The sequence below is a fragment of the Narcine bancroftii genome, chromosome 11 (assembly GCF_036971445.1).
Source record: "Narcine bancroftii isolate sNarBan1 chromosome 11, sNarBan1.hap1, whole genome shotgun sequence".
In the NCBI taxonomy this organism is placed as follows: domain Eukaryota; kingdom Metazoa; phylum Chordata; class Chondrichthyes; order Torpediniformes; family Narcinidae; genus Narcine; species Narcine bancroftii.
This window is the reverse complement of record NC_091479.1, coordinates 34,852,728-34,878,135: the sequence shown is the minus strand read 5'-3', so window position 1 is coordinate 34,878,135 and position 25,408 is coordinate 34,852,728. Positions and strand designations below refer to the sequence as shown.

Genomic DNA, 25,408 nt, shown 5'->3' with positions numbered 1-25,408 from the left:
ACTCTTGAATTCAATACTCCGATTTATGAAGGCCAACATTCCAAATGCCTTCTTCACCACTCTATCTACCCGAGTATCAACTTTGAGGGTACTATTTACCATAACTCCTAAATCCCTTTGTTGCTCTGCTCTCCTCAATTGTCTACCATTCAATGTAAATGACCTAATTAGATTTGCCTTTCCAAAATGCAACACTTCACACTTATCCGTATTAAATTCCATCAGCCATTTCTCAGCCCACTCCTCTAGCTTTCCTATATCTCTTTTTAAGCTATGGTAATCTTCTTCACTGTCCATAATACCACCAATCTTTGTATCATCTGCAAACTTACTTATCCACATCACTACCCCTTCTTCCAGATCGTTAATATATATAACAAACAATAGTGGACCCAGGACTCATCCCTGAGGAACTCCACTAGTCACTGGCCTCCAATTTGACAAACAATTTTCTACCACTACTCTCTGACACCTCCCATCCAACCATTGCTGAATCCATTTCACTACCTCCTTATTTATATCTAATGCCTCTACCTTTTTGCCTAACCTCCTATGGCGAACTTTGTCAAAAGCTTGACTAAAGACTAAATAGACAACATCCACAGTCTTCGATTCATCAATCTTTTTTGTAACCCCCAAGAAAAACTCTATAATGTTTGTTAAGCATGATCTACCCCTGACAAAACCATGCTGACTACTACCGATCAATCCCTGTTCTTCCAAATATTTGTAAATGCCATCCCTCAGAACACTTACCATTAACTTACCCACCACAGACGTCAGACTCACAGGTCTATAATTTCCAGGCTAACATTTGGACTCTTTCTTAAACAGCGGAACAACATGAGCCACCCTCCAATCCTCTGGCATTACCACCATGACCAGTGACATCCTAAATATCTCTGTTAATGGCCCCACTATCTGTACACTAGCCTCCCTGGGTGTCCTTGGGAATACTTTGTCCAGACCCAGAGATTTGTCCACCTTTATCTTTTTTAACACTGCCATCACTACCTCCTCGGTTATCCTTATATGATTCATGACCTCTCCACTATTTTTCTTTACTTCAACTGGTACAATATTTTTTTCCCGAGTGAATACCGAGGAAAATAAATCATTTAAAATTTCCCCCATCTCCTCTGACTTCTAACAAGGGGTCCAATTCTATCTACAAGGGGTCCAATTCTATCCCTCACTAATCTTTTACTTTTAATGTACCTATAGAAACCCTTTGGATTTATTTTTACTCTGCCTGCCAAAGCCTCTTCATGCCTCTTTTTGGCCTTTCTAATTTCTTTCTGAAGATTTTTTTCTACACTCCTTGAAGTCCTCTTTCAATTTCTCATCACCCTGCTGTTTATACCTCTTGTACACCTCCCTCTTTCTCCTAACCAAATTTCTAATATTCCTCGAAAACCAAGGCTCCGTCTGACTTCCAGCCTTTCCTTTCATCCTCACTGAGACACATCTACTCTGTACTCTCTACATTTCTTCTTTGAATATTCTCCATTTTTCATTTATTTCCTTTCCTGAAAAAATCATGTCCCACTCAATACTCCCCAAATCCATTCTTATTCCTTTGAAATTTGCTTTTCTCCAATCCAGAACCTCAACTTTAGGCCCCTCCTTCCTCTTCCCTAAAACTACCCTAAAATTAATAGAGTTGTGATCACTAGACTCAATTTGTTCTCTAACATTAACCTCAGACACCTGACCTATCTCGTTCCCTAACAGGAGATCCAGTATTACACCGTCCTGAGTTGGTTCCTCTACGTATTGATTAAGAAAACTATCTTGTACACATTTGACAAACTCTAGCCCTTCCAGCCCTCTTACTGTATGGGTATCCCAATCAATGTGAGGGAAGTTAAAATCTCCCATGATCACTACCTGATGTTTATTACACATATATGCTATCTCCTTACAAATTTGTTCCTCCAATTTTCTTGACCCATTTGGTGGTCTATAATACACTCCTATTCATGCCCTCATGCCTCCTCCACCCCTCAATTCCACCCAAACTGCCTCACTGGACGATCCCTCCAAACCATCCTGCCACCTCACGGCAGTAATGTCCTCCTTCACAAGTAGAGCAACTCCTCCCCCTTTTATACCCCCTATTCTATCACATCTAAAACATTTGTATTCTGGAATATTGAGTTGCCAGTCCTGTCCCTCCCGTAACCAGGTCTCACTAATTTCCCCCACATCATAATTCCAAGTGCCAATCCAGGCTCTAAGCTCATCTACCTCGTCACTCTGCTTTTTGCATTGAAGGACATGCATTTCAGTATCTGTCTCAGCCACTGGACAACAACATTAAACCTTCTCCCTACTGTGAAACTGATGTCACAGTATCTGACACAGTTTATTGGATATCAGTATTAAACATTCTCACTACTGTGAAACAGGTATCACTGTATCTGCAACATTGAATCGTGTATCACTGTTTAACCTCCTTCCCACTGTGAACCTGTTGTCAAATTATCTGTCTCAGTCTACCATACATCACCGTTGATCAATCTCTCAACTCTGAATCCATTGTCACAGTATTTTCCACATTATAACATACATCACCATGAAACCTTTTCCCCACTGTTGACCTGATGCCACACCATCTGCTGTAGTTTATTGTACATCACTGTTAAACCTTCTAACTACTGCTGTGAACCCGGTCACACAGTATCTTCCTCATTCCTCCGTATATCACCGTTAAACTTTCTCCCGACTGTGAACTCGGTGTAACAGTATCTTCCTCAGTTTGCCGTACAGCGCTGTTAAACATTCTCACCTCCGTTAACTTTGTGTCTCAGTATTTGCCACAGTTTATCTTATATCACCGTAAAACCTTATCCCCACTGGAAACCTGTTGTCAGATTTTCTGCCACAGTTTATCATACATCACTGATAAACCTTATCTCCACTGGAAACCTGTTGTCAGATTTTCTGCCACAGTTTAACATACATCACTGATAAACCTTCTCCCCACTGAGAACCCAGAGTAACTGTGTCTGCCTCAGTCTGCTGTACATCACCATTAAACCTTCTCCCAACTGATAACCTGGTGTCACAGTATCAGCCAGAGTTAATCGTACATCAATATTAAACCTTCTCACTTCGGTGAACTCATTTTCATGGTATCTGCCAACATTTACCGGACATCACTGTTAAACCTTCTCCCTAATGTGAACCCACTGTCACAGAATCTGCCTAAGTCTACTGTACATTAATGATAAATTTTCAACCTACTGTGAAACCGGTATCACTGTATCTGCAAAATTGAATCGTATATCACCATTAAACCCCCTTCCCACTGTGAACCTGGTGTCACAGTATCTGCCCCAGTTTATCTTATATCACTGATAAACCTTCTCCCAACTGTGAACCCGGTGTCACAATATCTACCTCAGTCTATCATATATCACCGCTAAATCCTCTCCCCACTGTTTACCCAGTTTCACAGTATCTATCTCGGTCAGCCATACATCAGCGTTAAACCTTCTCCCCACAGTGAACCCGGTGAAATAGTTATCTGCTTCAGTCTCCCAAAAATCACCATTAAAATTTCTCCCCACTGTTAAATCTGTGTCTCTGTATCTGCAACAATATATCTATCACGTGTCACCTTTACACCTCCTCCACACTGTGAACCCGGTGTCGCAGTACCTGCCACAGTTCATTGAACCTCACTATTAAACTGTCTCACTAATGTGTACCCGGTTTCACAGTATCCAGCACAGTCCACCGTACATCTCCGTTAATCCTTCTCACTACTGTGAACTCATTGTCACAATATCTGCCATATCTAGCGTACATTAAGTTAAAAGTTCTCCCCAATGTGAACCATTTGTCACTGCTTCTGCCATAGTTTATCGTACATCACAGTTAAACCTTTTCACTGCTGTGAACCCATTGTCACAGTATCTATCTCATTATCATTAAATCGTCTCCCGACTGTGAACCTGGTGTCACATTATCTTATACAGTTTATCGTACATTAGTGTTAAACCTTCTCACTGCTGTTAACCCAGTGTCACAATGTTTGTGACAGTTTTTCGTACATCTCCGTGAAACATTCTCCCCACTGTGAAGCTGAGGTCAGATTACCTGCCTCAGTCTGCCAGATACAGCACCGATTGCTCTCAGCCAAAGGTGCTGTAGTTGAGTTCGGGTGGCCAGAGGTGTCTGCTCAAGAAGGCCAGGGGCTGCCATTGCCCTTCAATGAATTGCTCCAGTGCGCCCCCTACTGCTGTGCTGGAAGCATCTACTGTGAGAGTGGTGGGTGTCTCTGGCCTCGCGTGTACCTGAAGGGTGGTGTTGGCCAGTGAGTCCTTGGCCCTCTGGAACACCTCCTGGATGTCTCTGGATGCTCTGCTCAGTGGACCACCCCACAGTATCCCATCAAGCCTAGAGTCTCTGTGTCAGCAATTCTCTGCTGACCACTGGCTGATGGCTTTGTGGTCAAATGTGTTTGTTTATGAAACCATTCCCTGGAAGGTGATAGGGCAAAGCCCTGCTGACTGGGACATTGTGCGGCACCAGGGCCAGACAAATCTTTCGCAACACCTGAGCCAGGTAGAACCTCAGCACAGAGCGCCATTTGGTGCCCTTGCACTTTGGTTCCATGCACAGCCACACACAATGATGGCCATGCTGGTTACACCCTTGTCCCCATTGATTGACCACGTACATGGACTCCCACAAGAATAGGAAAACTGTTTTGGGAATTGCCAGGGTGGAGGTGTGGGGATGGGCCAAACCTGCCCCACGTGCAGCAGTACTGAGAGTTCCTTTCACCTTGCAACTGATGATCAGGTTTTATCCGATTGAAAGAGTTGGGCATCTTTGTGCTTCTCCCTGTCTCCTAGAGCTGGGGGTCTCTGTACTGCTCCCCATCTCCTTGAGTTGGTGCTTTGTTCTCCACCATCCCCACAAGACAACCAAGACCCTTGGATGGAGGGTAGAGGCGCAGAGAGATCAGTGAGAACACAGGTAGTTTCAACAGGGTGGGGTCTATCCAGGTGCCTGATAACAGGAGGAACCAAGTGGGAAGGAGGATGCAGGTCATTCATTAGCAAGACATTGCGAGAGAGTGGATTCCTCGAACACTTGAGGGGAGAAGGCGCTGATCGATCCATTGGTTTAGGTGGGCCAGAGTCTTGATATGGCAGCTGACTGGAATTGTCAGCGGGATACTGAGACTTGGTAGAGGAGGGGAAGGAGGGTGCAGTAGTGTTCTGATGAGAGAGTGCTGAGGGAGAGGTAACATTGGTGGAACCTCAAGGCAAGCGACCCCTGATTGTTTGCAGGGATGGGATTTGTAAATAGACTCATAGATATCCAGCACAGAGCATCTCTGTCCCCCTGCCATCACGAAGGAGATATGGAATAAAAGCAGGACAGCCAGGCAGCTTCTTCCCACAGGTCATGAGATTGACAAGGCAACCTGAACTGGATGGGAGCAAAGAATGAAAACGGGGAGAGGAATATGGACTGATTACAACTCAGCCAGCAGAAGAGAGGGGCCGAAGGGCCTGATTCTGTGTTGTCTATCTGGACCAGCCTTTTGGATTCTAGCTTTAAAAAACCCAACCATTTTTAAATTTAATAATAACGGTACAGAATGAATGAAGAGACAAGATGTCTGTCATGCAGCGAGCGTCTAAGGCACTTCCTGAAATGGAGGATCTGAAACCATGGGAGGTTCTGGCCGGACTGAGGCCCGACTTCTGCTAGAAGGAGGAGAAAATAAGCAGGGATAATGTGGGGGAAGGGATGGAGAGGGGAGGGAGTAGGGATGGCTTCCTCCGTTCACCTCCCCTTTCCTCCACCCCGTTCCCTGTCCTGCATAAACTTGTACTTCTCACTTTGTTCGTTTGAGATTGGTCACAGTGTTTAAGCTACCGAAAGAAAATAGACACCCGCACTGAGAGCAGTTCAGTTTATACAAAGGTTTATTACAAATTCAAAAGCTGATTTCAAACTACAATATGCAAGCCCTTCCCAATTATATTTATCAACGCCTGGACTGGTCCCAACTGCCGAAGCGAGGCAACGACTGCACACTTGTAGTAGGTTGTCGGGCGCCGGTAGCAGCTTCTCCACCTCCCTCGACCAGGATGTTAGCTGGACTCCAGAAATTCTTCTTCTTGCTGACAGATGTTGCCACCTCTCAGAGAGTCTCAAACTTCAGCAGCGGGACCATGGCTTATATTACCCAAAAACTGCTTACCCAAGCACCAATTCCCAGCACAGTAAGAAAGATAAGCGAGCAAGCTAGCATATTAGGCTTCGATTGAATAATATAATTCTCAGCTTATCACTTTGAATACAATGTTATTTTGCATCAAGGCTAGGCCTCTGACAGTCTGTGACCAAAACAAGTAGAAACATTAAATGTTCTTGGTACACAGATGTCCTCTTGTCAGATAACTGCATCTCTGGCCCCTTGGTGGAATTTAGCTTATGTCTGCTGATTGTAAAAAACAAGCAGGTTCTCAGCCTTGCAGAAGCAAAGTCTGCAAGAGTATAAAACACGGTTTAAATCTTCCATTACATTCCCCTCCCCCTTTCCTTCCCCCGCTCGCCTCCCAGCTCCCCTCCCCCTTCCCATTCCCCTACTCCTAACTCTAACCCCTAACAAACCCTAACCTTAACACTACTGATACCCCCTATTCTCCACGTCCCCTAACTCTATCTCTTCCCCTATGCTGTCCCCTAACCCCACCCTAATCCTACACACCCACAACCCTACCCCTTACTCCTACCCTTACCCGCTTCCATTACCCCCTTTCTCCTACCCCCTTCCCCGACCCCTCCTTCCCCTAGGTTAAGGTTGGAAGGGGAAAGGGGGAGGGGGAAGGGGAGGTGAAGGGAGGAGAGCTGGGGTTAGGGCATAGGTGTGAGGGAAGGGCAAGGTGAGCAGGAGGGGGTTGGGATCGAGGAGGGGTAGAGGAGAAGGGGGGGGAGTGGGTGACGGGACATGGGAGATGCAGGGAATGGGGTTGGCAGGGCCAGAGGGAGAAGAAGGGGAGGGATTCAGGACATCATGATGTTGTCCGACCTCTGATCAGCTGGGTTGCAATGTTCTTCTGGACTCGTGTCTTGTCTCTGAGATCGCTCCTTCTCCTGGGAAGATAAATATGGGTGATAGAGATGCTGTCTGCGATGCCTGATCACGATGACTTTGGAGGGTCCCAACTCTTCCCCCTTCACCCCCCTCCCTACCCCTGCACACTAGGGCCTTTCCCCTTCCTCTGCTTTACCTGAGGAAGTGTGTTTTGGAGAAAAGCACGATCTATCTCTGCAGAGCTCAGAGCACCGTGTCTCCATCAGGCAACACCCTGGTTCACCACGACATGGCAGCAAGATGCTGGACAAATCATGGATGGATTGGTCGAATCCCTTCAGCTGACCCATATGAACCTACCCCACAACGATATTACCCTTCCCTCCCTCACACCAGTACCTTCTGTTTTTCTTTTATTCCTGTCCCCATATTAAAATAATTTTCATGCCTTTTATGGACCAGCCTCCGCTACTACCCCTGGCAATGCATTCCAGGCACCCACTACTTTCTGTGTGAATAAAATGTACCCCTCACATCTTTCCTAAAGTTCCCTCCTCTCACCTTATTTAGACGACTTCTGGTATTCTCGCCCCAGGAATGCACACAATATGCCAAGAGTGGTCTGACTCGAATTTTATACATCTGCAACATTACCTCTCAGTTCTTGAACTTATCCCCTGACTCCTGAAAGCCAGCACACAATACACCATCTTAAACTCCCTCTCAATTTTCACAGCAACATTGAGCGATTTATGTAGCAGGATCTAAATATTTCTCTGTCCTGCACACTGTTCATAATCCTGCCATTAACCAAGTGCTCTGCCCTCACGTTCTTGTAATTCGCATTCAATAAAGAAATTGGTCTATATGAAGCTACTTTTAATGGGTCTCCAATCTTCTTTGGAATAACTGTTATTTGTGCCCTTGAAACTGACTCTGGAAATAAACCTGTACCAGTTGCTTGTTTAAGTACATCTGATTTACAGGATTGAACTCCATCTGTCACTTCTCTGCAAACTGGATGACCTATGACAACCTTCTACACTGTCTACAACATCTCTACCTCTGTGTCATCCCCTGACGTACCCACCCTTCCACTCCCATCATCATTCATAAAAATCACAAAGAGCAGGGGTCCCAGAGCAGATCCCTTTTGAGCGCCACTAGTCATTGTTCCATCTACTACTACCATCTGTTTTCTGCAGACAAGCCAATTCTGAATCCATACAGCCAAGCCTCCATGGATCCCATGCCTCCCGACGTTCTGAATGAGGCCACCGTGACGACCTTGTCAAGCACCTTACTAAAATCCACGTGCAGCACATACAGACCTTTACCTTCATCTATTTCCTTTGACACCTCCTCGAAATACTCAATTTGACTGGTGATGCAGGACCTGCTCCTCACAAAACTATCCATTAGTTTCCCCAGCATGTTTGTGCATTGCCCTCGGACTCAGCATCTGCAGACTTCCTGGCCAGCCCCTCCCTTACCCCTTCCCAGAGCTTCCGCATCCATTACAACATTAAGCATTGCTGCCCAGTACTGCCCAGTACAGACCTTTGTAAACGTTCTCCACAACCAACTAACCCTTACCCGTACAACACCCATAACTATGGGTGGATTAAATATCCAATTAATTTCTTTCTGAAGTAATGTATCATGAATTTGATGTTGATTCCAATTTTGAATAACTTTTCATAATTCTCGTTCAGCTCCTTTAAAGTTAGATCCATTATCAGAACATAATTCTTTTACTTGACCATGTCTAGGAATAAAACGCCAAAGAACATTAATAAAAGAGTCTCTGTCAAGCAATGACGCTACTTCAATATGAATTGCTCTCATAGTTAAACAAGTGAAAATAACTCCATATCGTTTTTCAACACTTCGTCCTCACTTTACTTGCAAAGGACCAAAATAATCAACTTCCACGGATGTAAATGGGAATTCATCAGGTGAAACTCTGTCCTGTGGTAAATCTGCCATTTGTTGTTGTCCAGGTTTTCATTCTCTCTGTTAGTCACAAAGAGATGAAACCTCATGATTTCATTATTAATATATTTAAGCACTGATGTTCTATCAGTCCAAAACACAGGATCTGCTAACTCCATCTGTAATTCTCTTCTTAACATAGCGTCCATTTTGCTCGCCATAATAGCAGCAGTCAATTCCATTCAAGGTCTGATGACTGACTTTAATGGAGCCACTCTGGCTTTTCCCATTACAAATCCACCATCTACTCGCACTTGGGTTATTTCACAGGACTCAGTAACTGACAGGATCAAAACCACCTTCACTTACATCAGAAAAATGGTGTAACTGAGCAAATGTGGCCACTCCAAAGTCTGTTGACGTCAAAACTTCCAAGTATTTGAAGACGCTCAATCTAATTTTTCCAATCTTGTGCAATGGATTCTGGATTAGTTTCATCCCATCCAAATTTTCTTCTGCACAAAACTGGTATTTGGCCGGGCTGATCATTAGGTTGAATTCGGCCAGTCGGGAGAAGAGGGTGTGCAGGTGAGACTTGTGTTGTGTCCAGTCTCTGCTGGCGACAAGAATGTCATCCAGATAAATGAACACGAAATTCAAATCCCTGCGCACCGTATCCATGAGGTGCATTATGTCTGGGCGGTGTTCTTGAGCCTGAAAGGCATGCATAAAAATTCGAACATGCCGAAAGGGGAGATGATGGATGTTTTGGGGATGTCATCTGGGTGCAATGGGATTTGATGGTACACGCACACCAGATCGACCTTGGAGAATACTCTCACACCATGCAGATTGGCCATAAAGTCCTGAATGTGAGGGATGGGGTAACGGTCAGGTACTGTCATGTCATTAAACCGTCGATAATCTCCGCAGGGGCGCCAGCCATCGGAGGCTTTTGGGACCAGGTGGAGCGGCGAGTCCCAAGGACTGTCGGATGGACGAATGATCCCCAGTTCCTGCAGATGCGAGAACTTCTCTTTCGCTATCTGGAGCTTATCTGGTGGGTTTAACAGTAATGTACGATAAACTGTATCAGACACTGTGACACCAGGTTCACAGTTGGGAGAATATTTAAGGGTGAGATACAGTAGACTTTGGCAGATACTTTGACACCAAGTTTTCAGTAGTGAGAAGGTTTAACAGTAATGCATGATAAGCTGTGGTAGATACTGTGATACCAGGTTCACAGTTGGAAGAAGTTTTTACGGTAATGTAATATTAACTGTGGCAAATAAAGTGACACCAGGTTCACATTGGTGCGAAGTTTATGGTGATGTACGGAAGACTGATGCAGATATGGTGACACCGCATTCACAACGAGGAGAAAGAATATCAGTGATGTGCAATAAACTGTGGAATATACTGTGACTCCAAGTTTACAGTGGGGAGGTTGAACTGTGATGTACGATAAATGGTGGAAAAAACAGTGATGAATGGGTCAACTTGGGGAGAATGTTTAACGGTGATGTACAGTCGACGACTTTGGCAGATACTGTGACACTGTGTTCACAGTACTGAGAAGGTTTAACAGATATGTATGGTAGAATAAGGCAGATTCTGTGACTCCAGGTTTACAGTGGTGAGAAGGTTTAAAAATGATGTACAATAAACTGGCAGATACTGATACTTGGTTCACAGTGGGGAGGAGGTTAATGGTGATGTACAGGAGACTATGTAGATACGTTGATACTGGGCTCAGAGTAGGAAAAAAAAGCTTTATTGGTGATGTATGGGAAACTGAGGCAGTTACTGTGACACTGGGTTCATAGAGGGGAAAATGTTTGACAGAGCTGTACGATAACCTTTGACGAATAAAGGGACACCAGCTTCATATTGGGGAGAATTTTTAATGATGATGTACACTAAACTGTGGCAGATACAGTAACACCAGGCTCACATTGACGAGAAGGTTTACTGGTGATGTACGGTAGACTGGCAGGCTCTGTAACACCGAGTTCACAGTAGTGAGAAGGTATAATAGTGATGTACGATAAACTGTGGCAGATACAGTAAAACCGGTTTCACAATGGGGAGAAGGTTTAATGGTGATGTGTGGTAAACTTAGGCTGATACTTTAACACCAAGTTAACAGGGTGAGAAGGTTTAACGTTGATTAACGGTAGACTGAGACAGAAACTGAGAGACAGCATTCACAGTAATGTGAAGGTTTAAAAGTGTCATAAACTATGTCAGATACTGTGACAAGATGGTGCAGAGGGTAGACGTGTGGTTCCACCCTTTCGCAGTTAGACTATTAAATGCTCGATTTTAAAAGTTGTAAAAGTGATTAAAAATACTGTTTATAGACTTTGGAATAGTGGAGGATCGAAATGGCTGCAAATGTGAAAAAATCGAAAACTCAGTTACAGAAGAAATTACCTTACAAAAGTGTTGAAGAACTGAGGCCAAGTTCAAGTTGAAGTAACAGAGTTGTCGACTGGAGTCTCCAAGCCTCAGAGGATTCCTGCCCAGCTAAGTATTTCGTCGGCGCTAGCTTAGCGATGAATTCAGCGGTTTCGACTCGTGCACTCGTGAACACAGGCGTGAGGGCGAGCCAGCTGAACGAGGACAGGCACGTGAGCCTGCAGCATTGCCTGGTGGTCAGGAGAGGTACAGTGTAGCATCAGATGACGCACCTGCGCAGTCGGTGGCCCTACCGGGCATGTGAAGTGCGTCAAGGGTATACAAACCTTTGGAGAAGGTGTGGGCTGTGGGGGAGCCTGAGCGACGGTGAACTGACGAGGTCGCTCACTGTTGAGATAGGCATGCTGTTGTTGAGTGTCCAGACCTGCAGCCGCACTGGAAGAGGACCTACTGCTTTGGAACAAGAAGAGAGCTCAACTTCATTAGAATTTGAAGAACTGGGGACTGCGGCAAAAGAAGGTCAGCTTCAAAGGCAGGTGATGGATCCTGGACTGGATTCTGTGTTTCCAATTCTGGAAGGGATTGCTCAACTCATGGAAGATATGGCAAATATGTCAATGCAGATGACTCATCAGATGACTCAAGGATTTTCGAAATGAAAACTAAAATGAACACTGTGTGTGAAGAAATAACTTTTATGAAGCAAGATATTAATGTAGTTAAGAGTGATGTTACGAGATGGACACGATCAGTGGATACTGTGCAAGATCATTTTAAAAAGATTGAGGAGGCTTTCTTGAATGCAAGAGTCAAGTGGAGCGTAATAGAGAAAAAATGGAAATAGTGGAAGATCCTTTTGTAGATTGGGGGATTCAGAAGAAGGAATTATTGAAGAAGTTTGACTCATTAGAAAACCAATGTCGTAGAAATAATGTTAAGATAGTAGGTCTTCCGGAAGATATGGAAGATTCGGATCCGGTGAAGGTTTTGAAGAAATGGATCCCAGAAGTGAAGGGCAGGTAATTCGTTCCAGATGGACTGGAATTAGATCGAGTGAACAGAGCGTTAAGGAATAAACCGTTTCCAGGCCAATTACCACGAGCAGTTTTGATTCGCTGTTTTAAATAACAAGACAGAGAGGTGATACTCCGATTGGTGGTGCAGAAAACATGGCAAAATCAGACTCCACTGATGGTTCAAAATAATAGGGGTTTTTTAATGCAGATCTGAGTCAAGAAATTATCAGAAGAGACCGAGAATTTAATTCAGCCTAAGAAGTATTGTGGCGAAAGGGATATAAATTTGCTTTTCGTTATGCGGCAGTATTGAAAGATTTTTATGGGAATTTTCAATCTCAGTTTTTTGAGAATGACCATGATGCTTTAATATTTGCTAATTCATTGCCAGATGTACGAGGAAATGGGTGATCGTCACCATTGTCACCAAAGGGAAGGGTCAATGGGAATGGAAATGGGAAGATTGGAAAATATGGAAAGAATGGGAAAAAAGTTGAATGGATGCAAAGTCTTCTCGATATTGACGATCCGGAACAATCATTGGGACTGGAATCACTGGGTTGAATGTTTTTGTTTCAGGACTTTGTGAAAGTCTGACTGGGGGTGGGTGACACTGAGTCCTTTAGTCACCTGCTACTTGTGGACTTTACCACACCCAGATTTTTAGGGGGCTACTACTTTTGAGTATCTTGTTTTGGGATTGATGTTTCTCTTTTTTTTGGAATTTTTAAAATAGGTGGGATTCGAATACAGTGAGACTTAGAAGGGGAGTATTATTTTATAGTAGGATTCACATTTGTGAGAAGGTTTTAGAGTGATATAATATGAACTGTGTCAGATACTGTGACACTAGGTTCACAGAGCGAGAAGGTTTAACAGTGATGTATGGTATGTTGAGGTAGATAATTTGACACCAGGAGTAAAGTGGGGATCAGGTTTAACGGTGATGTACTGTAGACTGAGGCAGATACTGTGACACCAGATTCACATGAGAATAACGTTTAATGGTGATGTGCGGTATGTTGAGGTAGATAAAGTGATACCAGGTGCACAATGGGGATAATGTTTAATGGTGATGTATGGTAGACTGAGGCAGATACAGTGACACCAGGTTCACAGTGGGGAGGAGGTTTAATGGTGATATACGGGAGACTGAGGCAGAACTGTGCCACCAGGTTCACAGTTGGAGAAGGTTCAACAATGAGGTAGGGTAGACTGAGACAGTTATTGTGACACTGGGTTCACAGAAGTGAGGAAGTTGAAAAGTAATGTCCGATAAACTGTATCAGATACAGTGACACCCATTCACAGATGTGTAAAGGTTTAACGATGATGTATGGTAGACTGATAAGAGATACTGAGACAATGGGTTCACAACATTAACACAGTTTAACAGTCATGTACAATTAACTGTGTGAGATACTGCGACACCAGGTTCAGAGTGGGGAGATGTTTTAACGGTAAAGTACAGTTGATGTTGGCATATACTGTGACGCTGAGTTCAGGGCAGTAAAAAGGCTTAATGTTGATGTGCGTTAAACTGAGGCAGATACTTTAACACCAGGTTCACAGGAGGAAAAGGTTTAATGTTTATGAACGGTAGACTGAGGCAGAAAATGTGAGATGGATTCCACAGTAGTAAGAAGGTTTAACAGTGATTTACTTTAAACTGTGTCAGATACTGTGACATCATGTTCACATTGGGGAGAATGTTTAACAGTGATGTACGGTAAATTGAGATGGATATCGTGACACCGGGTGAACAGTGGGGAAGAGGTTTATCAGTGATGTACGATAGACTGAGATCAATCCCGTGACACCAAGTTCACAGTAGTGAGAAGGTTTAACGGTGATGTACAGTAGACTGAGGCAGATACTGTGACACCAGGTTCACTTTGGGGAGAAGGTTTAACGGTGATATACTGTAAATTGAGATATATACCGTGACACCAGGTTCACAGTGGGGAGAAGGTTTAACGGTGATGGACGGTAGACTAAGGCAGATTCTATTACACCAGGTTCACAGGGGGGGGGGGGAGAAGGTTTAACGGTGATATACTGTAAATTGGGATATACACCGTGACACCAGGTTCACAGTGGGGAGAAGGTTTAATGGTTATGGACTGTACACTGAGGCAGATTCTATTACACCAGGGTCACAGAGGGGAGAAAGTTTAACATTGATGTACGATTAACAGTGTCAGATACTTTGACATCAGGTTCATATTGGGGTGGCAGGCAAAGTGACACCAGATTCACAGTGGAGAGAGGTTTAATGCTGATGTATGGACGACTGAGATCATTACTGTGACATTGGCTTCACAGCAGTGAGAAGGTTTAACAGTAATGTACAATACACTGTGTCAGGTACTATGACACCAGGTTCACAGTGGGGAGAATGTTTAATGAGATGTATGATAAACTGTGGCAGATTCTGTGACAACAAGTTCACAGTGCGGAGAATGTTTAATGGTGATGTACAGTAGACTGGGACAGATATACTGACGCTGGATTCACTGTAGTCAGAAGGTTTAACAGTGATGTACAATAAACTCTGACCTATACTGTGACATCAGGTTCATATTGGGGAGAAGGTTCAACAGTGATGTACGGTAGAGGGAGGCAGATACTGTGACACCAGGCTCATTGTATTGTTCATTTATCTAATTTATATGCTCCATTTTTTTGTGGCAACTTCCAAACATTCCATAAACTTCTATTCTAATCAGATTTTGTTCATTTAAATAGGTCACCACTAAAATCCCAAATTGTTTGGTCTCTTAAGTACGCTGCACAAAATTAAATTCTTTACCTGGGTTTGGTTCAACGGCATTTCAGTCTGCTTCATTATTTTTTCAGCCCCTCGTTTTGTGCTTTCTGCTTTGCCCAGCCGATTTGCCAAATGGGCATCCAACTCTGTCTTCTCAGCTTGACGCAACGTCTCCTCTGTAAACTTAAGCAAACCAAGAAGACTGAAGTTAAAATTTTCACATTGGCATTTTCAAACACAAAAATGACGCTGTGAGTTGCAATTTCACATCAAAATCCCACTTGCTAAACTTGCAAGCAACTGAATCGCATCTGGTTTGCATAATGTACACACCCCTTTTCGGAAGAGATAACGGACTTCAGATGCTTGGACGTTGAGTCACAAAAACATTAATGATTCCCTGAACAACACACCTCTATCTGAAAACCAACAAGAACCTTCCCGAGTAGTAAATATCAACAAGACATAATATCATGTAACCATTGTGTTTGTGTCGTTTGAGAATTGCATTTCCATTCAATCAGAATTAGAGTTTTGGGTGCCATATTTGAGAAAAGATGTGCTGTTGTTGGAGAAGGTCAGAGATGATTTACTGGAATGATATCAGGAATGAAAGGGTTAGTGTATGAGGAACAATTGTCGACTCTTCGACTGTACTAGTTGGAGTACAGAAGGATATGGGGGTCCTCAGAGGCATTTCAAATGCTAGAAGGCCTGGACAGAGTACATATGGCAAAGATGTTTCCCATGGTAGGGGATTCTAGGACAGGAGAGCATAATTTCAGGATAAAAGGGTGTCAATTTAAAACAAATGTGGAAAAATTGATTTTGTCAGTGGGTCATGAAACCCACGTGAGGTCATTGGCTGTATTTAAGGCAGAGATTAACAGGTATTTGATACATCAAGGAATTAAGGGTAATGGGGAGAGAGCTGGGCAGTGGGGCTGAGTGGGTGAATGGTGGAACAGACTTGACGGGCCTACTTCTGCTCCTATATCTTGTGATCTATATCCTGCTGAAGAACTAGACAAATCCTCCTCTTGTATTCCATTCTTAGAAAACATTCAGCATCGTGGTTTTATGTCACATGAACCCATTTCCGATTGAATCCCATGTTACAAATAACCCATTGCAAATTCTGCATTGAGAGGACTGCAGCTTCCTCATTTTAAAAATTGTTATGGAGCAGCTCAAATGAGATTTCTTGCTTCTTTTTTTGAAAGGGTTAAAATAGAATCAAATAAAATAGGAAAGGGAAAAGCAGAAGAATTTATGTACAACTGGGAATCAAAATTAATGGTTGGTGATAAAGATACACAATTGTTGAAACATTTGATTAATATATGGAATAAAATAAATGATGTAATTGGTGTAAGTGGATGTACATCACCTAGAATGGCTTGGATTCAAAATCCTCGTATCTTTTTCAAAGGATCATCAATTTCTGGACAGCGGGTTTCGTAAGGGGATAATAAATGTTGAAGATTGTGATGAAAGGGGTCAATTAATGTCATTTGACCAACTGAGAAATAAATATTATATAACTCATAGCAATCTTTTTTTGCTATTTCCAACTTAGAGCATATTTGAAGGATAAGTTAGGACCAACCATGTTGTACTGAAATAGAAATTCCTTATAATAGGAATTGTTAAAAAAAATATTTGATAATGTCCTCTTTATTACAAGTAGGAACCTTTAAATGAGGAGTTCATAAGTTGAGACAAAGGTGGGAAATGGATCTGAATATTGTAATTGATTGGCAAATATGGGCAGATCTACATAAGGATCTCAATGCAAGATATAAATTAGTTCAGTATAATTGTTTTTACATCAGTCATGTAGTAGATGTCAGCAAGGATTTTATCTGAAAGCTGCACCTGGAGTCAGGTGACTCAGGCTGTTGGATTTGAAAAGCTCCTCAGGAAGCTGATTTGGCAATAGAGATCACATGATCCGGGGAGTTGTATTAATTCACTTCAAATCAGCAATCTGGAACTATTGACCAGAGTTCCACACTGCAGCAGTGAGGAAGGAATTCACAACTAGTTTTTCTTCTACAGTTATTTCTTTCAGCAGTGAAATTGAATAGAATAAAATCAGAATTATCAGATCAATGTTTTAGGTATGATGAAGATGTCGCAACTTTCTTGCATTCAACTTATCTTTGTCCTAATGCAAGATGTTTTTGGGGGAGAATTACAATATTAATGGAACAAGTTATAGGAGATGTTTTTCCACAGAATCTGACCTTATTTTTATTAGGAAACATTGAATGAACAAGGCCCAAATTAAATCTATTAAAATATCAATTGAAATTTGTTAAATTAATGTTAGCGGTGATGAGGACATGTATTGCACTTACTTGGAAATCAGATATACATATATTTTTAGGGATGCCAAGATGACATGCAAATATTCAAGGTTGTATTCCTTTGGAAAAAATTACAAATAGCTTGAGAAATATATACTCCATGCTTTTGCAAATTTGGCACATGAATATTCAAATATCAGGCTTCAATTTGTAATAATGCCCTTTCCATCCCTCTAGACATGTGAGATTCTCCTCTTAGTTAATTTTTTTTATTTAGATTTTTTAGATTTCCTTGCCACCGTGAACTCTGGGGAAGCGGACAACTAGTGCAGGGCACCAGAAAACAGAAAGACCACACCCCACCAACATCTCAGAAGCAGAGGATTCAATCCACAGGTCAGTGACCAAGGAAGCAGACCAGTGAGGGGTTCTGTAACTGAAAGACCCACATAGGTGGCAGGCTGTTGGTGACTTGAGGAGAGGAACCCACGCAGGCTGCGGGCTTCTGGACATAGCAGTCAAGGAACTCACACCAGGCTGTGAAATGTTAGAGACTGGGTCTAAACTGGCTAAAAGGGTGTCAGGTATCAGACCTGGGATACGAGCGAGTGCTAAATGGTTCCTAATTATGTCAGAGGTTCAAAAGTGGAGCTCACATTGCCAATGACTTGGATGGTCTGTGAGCATTCAAAGAGAATTCACACACACTCAGTGACTTCGCCCAGGGTTTTGGGTGGTTGGGGGGAGGTGGGGGAAAGCACTCAGTCTTTCTCTGACTGCAAGAGGCATTTCAGGCAATTTCTGCCAGAGGGTGCGTCTGTCTGCCTTATAGCAGGAAAAAAGCAATTTTCACTTTTATGACACTTTTTAATTACATGACAGTAAATTGTCTCCTGAAATAGAGAGAGGTTCAAGTTTCAATCTATTACAAACTCCACTCACCAGATTATACCTCTTCCCACTTTTTTTTGCAAGGACACCATTGATTTTATCACAACTCCTCTGCTGCATCTGTCCTGTGACAGATTATATATTTTACATTTTATATAGAGATGTTTTTGAAAGAGATGGATTGTAGGAGTCGTTAAGGTCACAAACAAACACATACACTTCACAAAACAGCTCTTATTTAAAATGCAAGAGCTTTGCTGAGAGTGAGTCATTCAGGCACCGAGAGCCTTTGCAAAGACAAAACAAGGAGACTGTTTTGCTAAAGAATTTCAAAAGCAGGTGTAAATGGATTATTGTTTTTAAAGCAACAGATGAATGGACTCAGAAGTATGGGTCCAGTGCAGTCATCTGGCTGGTACCAGTTTGCTGTTCTAATGTTTTGCAAGCAGAGAGGAGAGGCCAAATAGGCTTTTTCTAAAAAAAAATGAGAGAGAGAGAGAGAGAGAGATGGCAAGATGGCATCTTGTTTTGAAGACAGGTTGTGAGTTCTTAGTTCAGCCTGTTGAAAAACTTTGTTGTCCATACAAGAGGAAATGGCGGGCTAGAAATTATGTTTTACCTGAAATAAGGGAAACAAAAGGTGATCAATGGTGACTTGCAGAAGAGGTTATCATCTGGAATATCCTGATTGGTCAAGTTTCTTTGGCAAGACACCAAAGTGGCTGATCAGAGGGAATCAGTTTATGTGTGTCCAATGTGCATGAAATCCCTCTCTGAAACCAACAAGAACCTTCCTGGAGGGTAAACATTTACTTTTAAGCACCAGAGCTTGGTGAAAATTCATAAATGTTGAATTCTATGCACAGTATAAGAACTGATAGACACTGGTGAACTTGGAGTTGTGTCAAAGAACTTTATACACATTAAATACACCTGCACTTAAAATTAGAAGGCGGTAATGGAAGGCTGTTAATAGTGATAAGTTAAAGTTTGATCCTGTTTTTTTTTTGTTTAAAGAAAATTAAAAACAATGTTTGTTTAAGAATGAATGGTGTTATTGTTCAAAATCTTCCTGAGATCGAAAGTATTCTTGGACTGAATAGACATCTGGGCCAAATGGCTATTTAAGGACAATCTGTACATGATTGTACATCCTAAAGTACAATGACTACTTCTATCCACTAAAGATTGTTAAAGAGCAAGAATAGACAATACAATCACGTAAAATTCCCATCCATACAGCACAAAACAATCACACCTCCTTATCGGTCAGGAAGTGCCTACACTTCCCAAGGTGGCTGAGGAGGTCAAGGCCAATGGCTCTCAACCTGAGATTTTACAGGAGCGCTGTTGAGTCTCCTGTCTGGCTGCACCATTGGATGATCTAGTTGCTGTAAAGCATCAGACAGCAATGATGCAGAGTAGTGAGGATCACTGGGGCCTCCCTTTTTCTGTAGATGACATTCACTAGGAGTGTTGTTCAAATTAGGCTCAAGGAATAGTGCAAAGACCATTTTGATCTAGTGAACAGCATCTTTCACCACGTCCATCATCAAAATCTGGACTTACAGGCTGGGGAATAGCTTCTTCCCACAGGCTGTGAGATGGATGAAAAGTATCCTCTAAGTGCAATAATCCTCCAAATATTTATATATGTAGCGGCTACTTCAATAGAGCTACTAAAGCAACACACACATACCAGGGTAGTCAACACAAGACTGCTTTATTCATTCTTTACAGGCTTCTTCTATTTACAGCGTGTCCCGGGCTCCATGGGTCAAGGTGCGACATCATTTATGAGTTTGCTGCAGATCCACAGGACCACAGGTTTAAATTAAGCCCTGTGAGTGTCCCGTACCTTCCGGCAGGGGAAATCACAGATCAACGTGCCGTTCCTCAGCACGCAGCACCACGTGCATGCGGTCAAATAAAGGGATGAGTTCCCAGCTGTCTGCCTTATGATTTCATGTGCCTGCCAAAGAACCTTGCCCTCTCGGCCCGCTACACAGCTGCTACACCTCCCCCAGAACCGTCGCCAGAAAGTAAAACAGCAGCTGCATGCACCTTAGGTGGACACCCTCATTGTCTGGGCTGGGGGCATTGAATGGGTGAAGCGGGATCCACATGGGCAGCGTTGTGTCTGTCCAAACTAAACAGCTGTGAATATCCCACAATGTCCAAAGTATACTCAAACCCATCCTTCTTCACCACGCAGAAAAAGCCCTCATACGGTCATTGTAACAGCACTCCTGGGTCCTGTCTGCGCACAAAACAAAATCAGCGTCCAGGAGTGGTGGGGCACGTTCTGTTAAGGGGATCCAAGCCAAAGGGTAGGAAAGCTTTGCTGATCACGATACCATGTCGAAACTGCTGAAGGATGTTCAGATCAGAGTTGGTGGTAAAATGAATGTCCCATGAAATTTTAAAGACCAGACCATAAACCATCTCTGCGGACAATGCAGATATATCTTGCTTTGAAGCTGTGCGCACTCCCAAAAGAGTGCATGGCAACTCATCAACCTAATTGGGACAAGTGAGTCGGGCCTTAAAAGTAGACTTCAGTTGCCGGTGGGAACGTGACTGAATTAATGTGGGAAAACCAAATCTGGCCATCCAGTTGACGATGAATGCTCTGGCCCTTGTCTCAGTGTCACTGGATGGCAACGGGATGACCTCTGGCCTCGCGTGAAATGTTCTACAACTGTTAGAATGTATCTCATGTTTTGACATTCTGGCAATGATCCCAGCAGGTCCACATGCACATGTTCCAACTGCCTGCATACTGTCAGTAAATGTTGAAGAGGTGCCTTAGTGTGGCACTGAATTTTGGCAGTCAGGCAGGAGATAGTCATCCAAACCCATTGCATGACGCCTTTTCTCAGTCCATGCTATACATATTTATTTGACATGAGCATGACAGATGTTCTGATGGACAGATGAGATAAGCTGTGTATCTGGTCAATAAGGTGTTTCCTCCAAGATGCAGGAAACATTGGTCTAATGTAGCCCAAAAACATGTCACAAAGTAAGGTTGGTCACCCAGTTGTGCTGCCCCCTGCGGTATGTCCAGGTTAGTAATGGCCATACTGTATGCCTGAACATCGGGGTCCATTGCCTGGACACTGGCTAATTCAGGAATATCAATGTCACACTGAGTATGATATACAGTCGGTCTGGACAGAATATTCATGACGAGATTGTTTTTACCAGATGTTATCCAAGTAGATCTAAGGGAACTCTAAATCTCTGCCCAAAGTGTCTATAACCCGCTGGCAGGTTTGAACAGCATTCTGCAACTCAAGAGGCATCCTAAGACATTCAAAAAGCCCAGAAGGGGTAATAATCACCATTTTAGGAATATCTTCCTTATGGATGAGATCTGATGGTATCTCATGACAAGATCAACCATGGAGAAAGCACAGAAATTGTGCAGATGGGAGGCAAAATCTTGCATATGAGGGACGTTAAGACAGTGGGTCTTATCTTGAGATATGGTCTGCTGGCCTTCATAAATCATAGCATAGACTAGAGTATAGCTGGAAAGTGATGCTGCAACTATTTAAGGCATTGGTGAGGCCAGGTTTGGAGAATTGTTTTCCGTTCCGGTCTCCATATATAGGAATGAAATAGATAAGGTGGAGAGAGTGCAGAAAAGATTTACAAAAATGTTATGTGGCTTACAACATCTCGAGTATAGAGAAAGATTAAGGAGACAGCGACTTTATTCATTGGAACGTAGACGGATGAAGGGGGTTATGATAGAGGTATTCAAAATTATGAAAGGAATAGATAGACTGCACGTGAGTAGACTCTTTCCCCTGAGGGCAGGAGAGGTTGGAACAAGAGGGCATGAGTTCAAGGTAAGGGGCAAATTTTAGGAGGAATGTGAGAGGATTCTTCTTCACTCAGAGAATGGTGGAAGAATGGAATGATCTTCCAGAAGAGATAATTGCGGCAGGGTCCTTTCTGTCATTTAAGAGAAGGTTGGATGTGTACATGGATATGAGGGGGTTGGAGGGATATGGCCAGAGTATTGGAGGGGAAAACTAGTGGAGTTGTTCATGTGAACTGGCACAGACTCAAAGGGCCGATATGGCCTGTTTCCATGCTGTAAACTGTCATATGGTTATATGTGCTGGGCTCCACGGGACAAGGTGGGACATCATTAAGAGTTTGCTGCCAGCGGGTTTGAATGAAGCCCCATGAGTATCCCGCGCTTTCTGGCAGGAGACTCCAAAAATCGAAAAGATGAATTAACTATTTCCATGAGCCCTCCCCTTTTACGTCTATTTTTCTAAAAGCACTCAGTAATACACCAAGGCAGTAAAATAAAAACTCGATGCTGAGAATACTCAGCAGATCATCTACTGGAAAAAATAATCGGAGTTAAAACCTTCAGGTCGATAATCTTTCACTGGGATTCAGAAAGATGATCAAATAAACCTGATTCTCTTTGCTGAGAAAAAGAAGAGGGGAAATAACAAATTGAATACGTGGGATGAAAAGCCCGAGCAGCAGAAATGGCAGTGGTGCTGGATGAGTGGAGTCCACTCTTTGATCAACACATCTGTCTGCATGGAGGGGGAAAGGATAAACAAGACAAACACAATGCCATCACTGTGAGGTTCAATACGACAGCTGCAGAGAATCTGAAATGAAGGAATGGTAAAAATACTTGTTTTTGGATCAATGTGACAAAATTTGACCTGAGAAAAGAAAACAAAATTGTTTTGCTCTGCCAGAACTTTCTAGATCAAGGGGCACAATAAAATAGTCCAGAAGTCAACATTATGAAATTGAACAGAGAAGTTATACAAATCTGCAACAAGAGATAAAACATAGTTACATAATTCCATGAAAGTGGTGTCACAGGACGACAGGGTTCTAAAGACAGCTTTTGTCATCTTGGCCTTCATTAATTAACATATTGAAAATAAGAGTTGGGAAGTTATGGTGAGGTTGGATAAGATGTTGGTGAGGCCACATTTGGAGTATTGTGTGCAGTTCTGGTCACCTAGCTACAGGAAGGGTTATTAGTAAGATTGAAAGAGTGCAGAGAAGATTTACTAAGACGCTGCCAGATCTTCAGGAGTTGATCTACAGGGAAAGGTTGAACAGGTTGGGACTTTATTCCTTGGAGTGTCGAAAAATGAGTAAGAGATTTCTTCAAGTGGCACATGAATGGGAAAAAAGGCTGAGAAAGACTGCAGTGGACCCAATTGTGAAGGAAATATTTTGCTTTAGAAAAACTGTCAGTGGCCCATTTCCTCTGGAGTTATGAAACCACGCACAGAACAAGTCAATGACGTAAATAGAAAATTAAAACATTGGTTTTCAAACTTTTTCTTTCCAATCACATACCACATTAAGTAATCCCTTACTAACAGAGCACTTCTGGCACAGGGATTAAGTGGAATATGATCCGGGGGGTGGGGGAGGGTGTGAAGGAGGAGTTTCTTGATGAAAATGTTTGTCCATCTCCGTTTTAAGTAGACATCCTTTTATTCTGAGGTTGTGCCCACTGGTCCTAAACTGTCCCACGACTGGCAAAATCCTCTCTATCCAGCCCTTTCACTATTCATCAGATTTCAATAAGGTCCTGCCTCATCCTTCTAAACTCAGGCGAGTCCAGACCCAGAACCATCAAATGCTCCTCCAACATTATTCCTCTCATCCCCAGGATCATTTTTGTTAATCACCTCTGGGCCATCACATCCTCTCTTAGAAATGGGTCCTAAAATTGCTCACAACACTTATTAGATCAGGACAACAAGAAGGTGGTCACGGGAGGGAAGACAGCTGCAGGGCTGCCTAGAGTCCACGGATTTGATGGTGTTCAAGGAGTCAGCTGAGGGGAGGGGGGATTGTCGTGGAAGAATGGCATCGGAAAATGACGTGAGAAGACACCTCTCCCTGACTAAACTGTTCAATACTCGAACTGTAGTGACTTTTTTGATTTTTATCAATGTTTTGAACAGTAATTTACTACAGTAGGATTCTGGAAATGAAGAAAGGAAAAAAGCAGTGTTGGGCACTGCCAGTTTCCCCAATAATCACAGAGACAAAGAATGAGGGGAACGATAGGCTTTATTAATCACAAGACTGCAGGCCCGGGTCCAAGTGAGGGAAGTGAAGGGATGGAAGAGGTGGCTCGACCTTTATGGCCGGGTCACAGTGGAGGAGTTTAGGGAGGAGTCGAGGAGAGGATGACATCAGGAGGGTGGGCCATCCCATGCCTGTACTGATAAGTACATACAATACCATTTCATTACCAGCAACTTAGAAAAAACCTAGGTTTTCAACCTGTAAAAAGTGCAGAAGAAGCAAGGCCGACCTTCCAGAAGGAACCTCGGGAGCAGTTAGAGATAGATCCGAATCCTCAATGTGGAACTCGGGAGAAGCTGGAAGAAACATCCACATCCTCTGCGCATCCAGTGACGCAAGATGTCCTCAAGTTGTTTGGCCTGGCGGCGGGTCAGGAGGAGTGCGAGGTCTGCCGGACGATATTGAAGGTTCAGATCCTGTAAAATTATTTTTGGAAATGGATTCCAGAGATGTTGGGAGTCGAGTCTTTTGAGATCGGGCTCATAGGGCGTGAAGGAGAAAACCTTTTCTGGGTCAAATGTCAAGAGCGGTTCTTTTAAGATGTTTGTGATATCAGGATAGAGAAATTATATTGTGGCTTGCGGATCAGAAAGTCGCCTTGATCAAAGCCCTACGATGTATCAAGGCAATAGGGTTTTATTTTAAGCTGATTTAAGTCAGGAGATTATTAAGTGATGGAAAGAGTTTAATCTGGTCAAAGCAGTGCTGTGGAAGAAAGGGTATAAGTTTACTTTTTGGTATCCGATTATATTTAAGGTGATTTATGGGCGAGATCAGTCTCAATGTTTTGAGAGTCCTTATGGTGCATTATCTTTTGCAAATTCCTTCCCAGATTTGAAGGAATTGCTGGGGAAAATGCCCGAGGATAAGATTGGGAAGGGAATGG

At 43.0% G+C, this 25,408-nt stretch overlaps 1 protein-coding gene across 3 annotated transcripts in view; it reads right to left on the bottom strand.

Annotated features, from left to right (window-relative positions):
* Positions 1-25,408, bottom strand: part of LOC138745722 (endophilin-B1-like) — a 46,053-nt gene that overhangs the window by 6,079 nt on the left and 14,566 nt on the right. The window contains exons 2-4 of one of the 3 annotated variants that reach the window (XM_069902994.1): positions 15,257-15,397; positions 7,064-7,128; positions 5,886-6,518 (exon numbers count right to left, since the gene is read on the bottom strand). In XM_069902994.1, the coding sequence (XP_069759095.1) occupies positions 6,464-6,518; positions 7,064-7,128; positions 15,257-15,397 (261 nt within the window). In that variant the 3' untranslated portion in view covers positions 5,886-6,463. Of the gene's footprint in view, positions 1-5,885; positions 6,519-7,063; positions 7,129-11,443; positions 11,942-15,256; positions 15,398-25,408 lie in introns of those variants that run through there. The other 2 variants (XR_011346449.1, XM_069902993.1) reach the window with 2 other exon arrangements.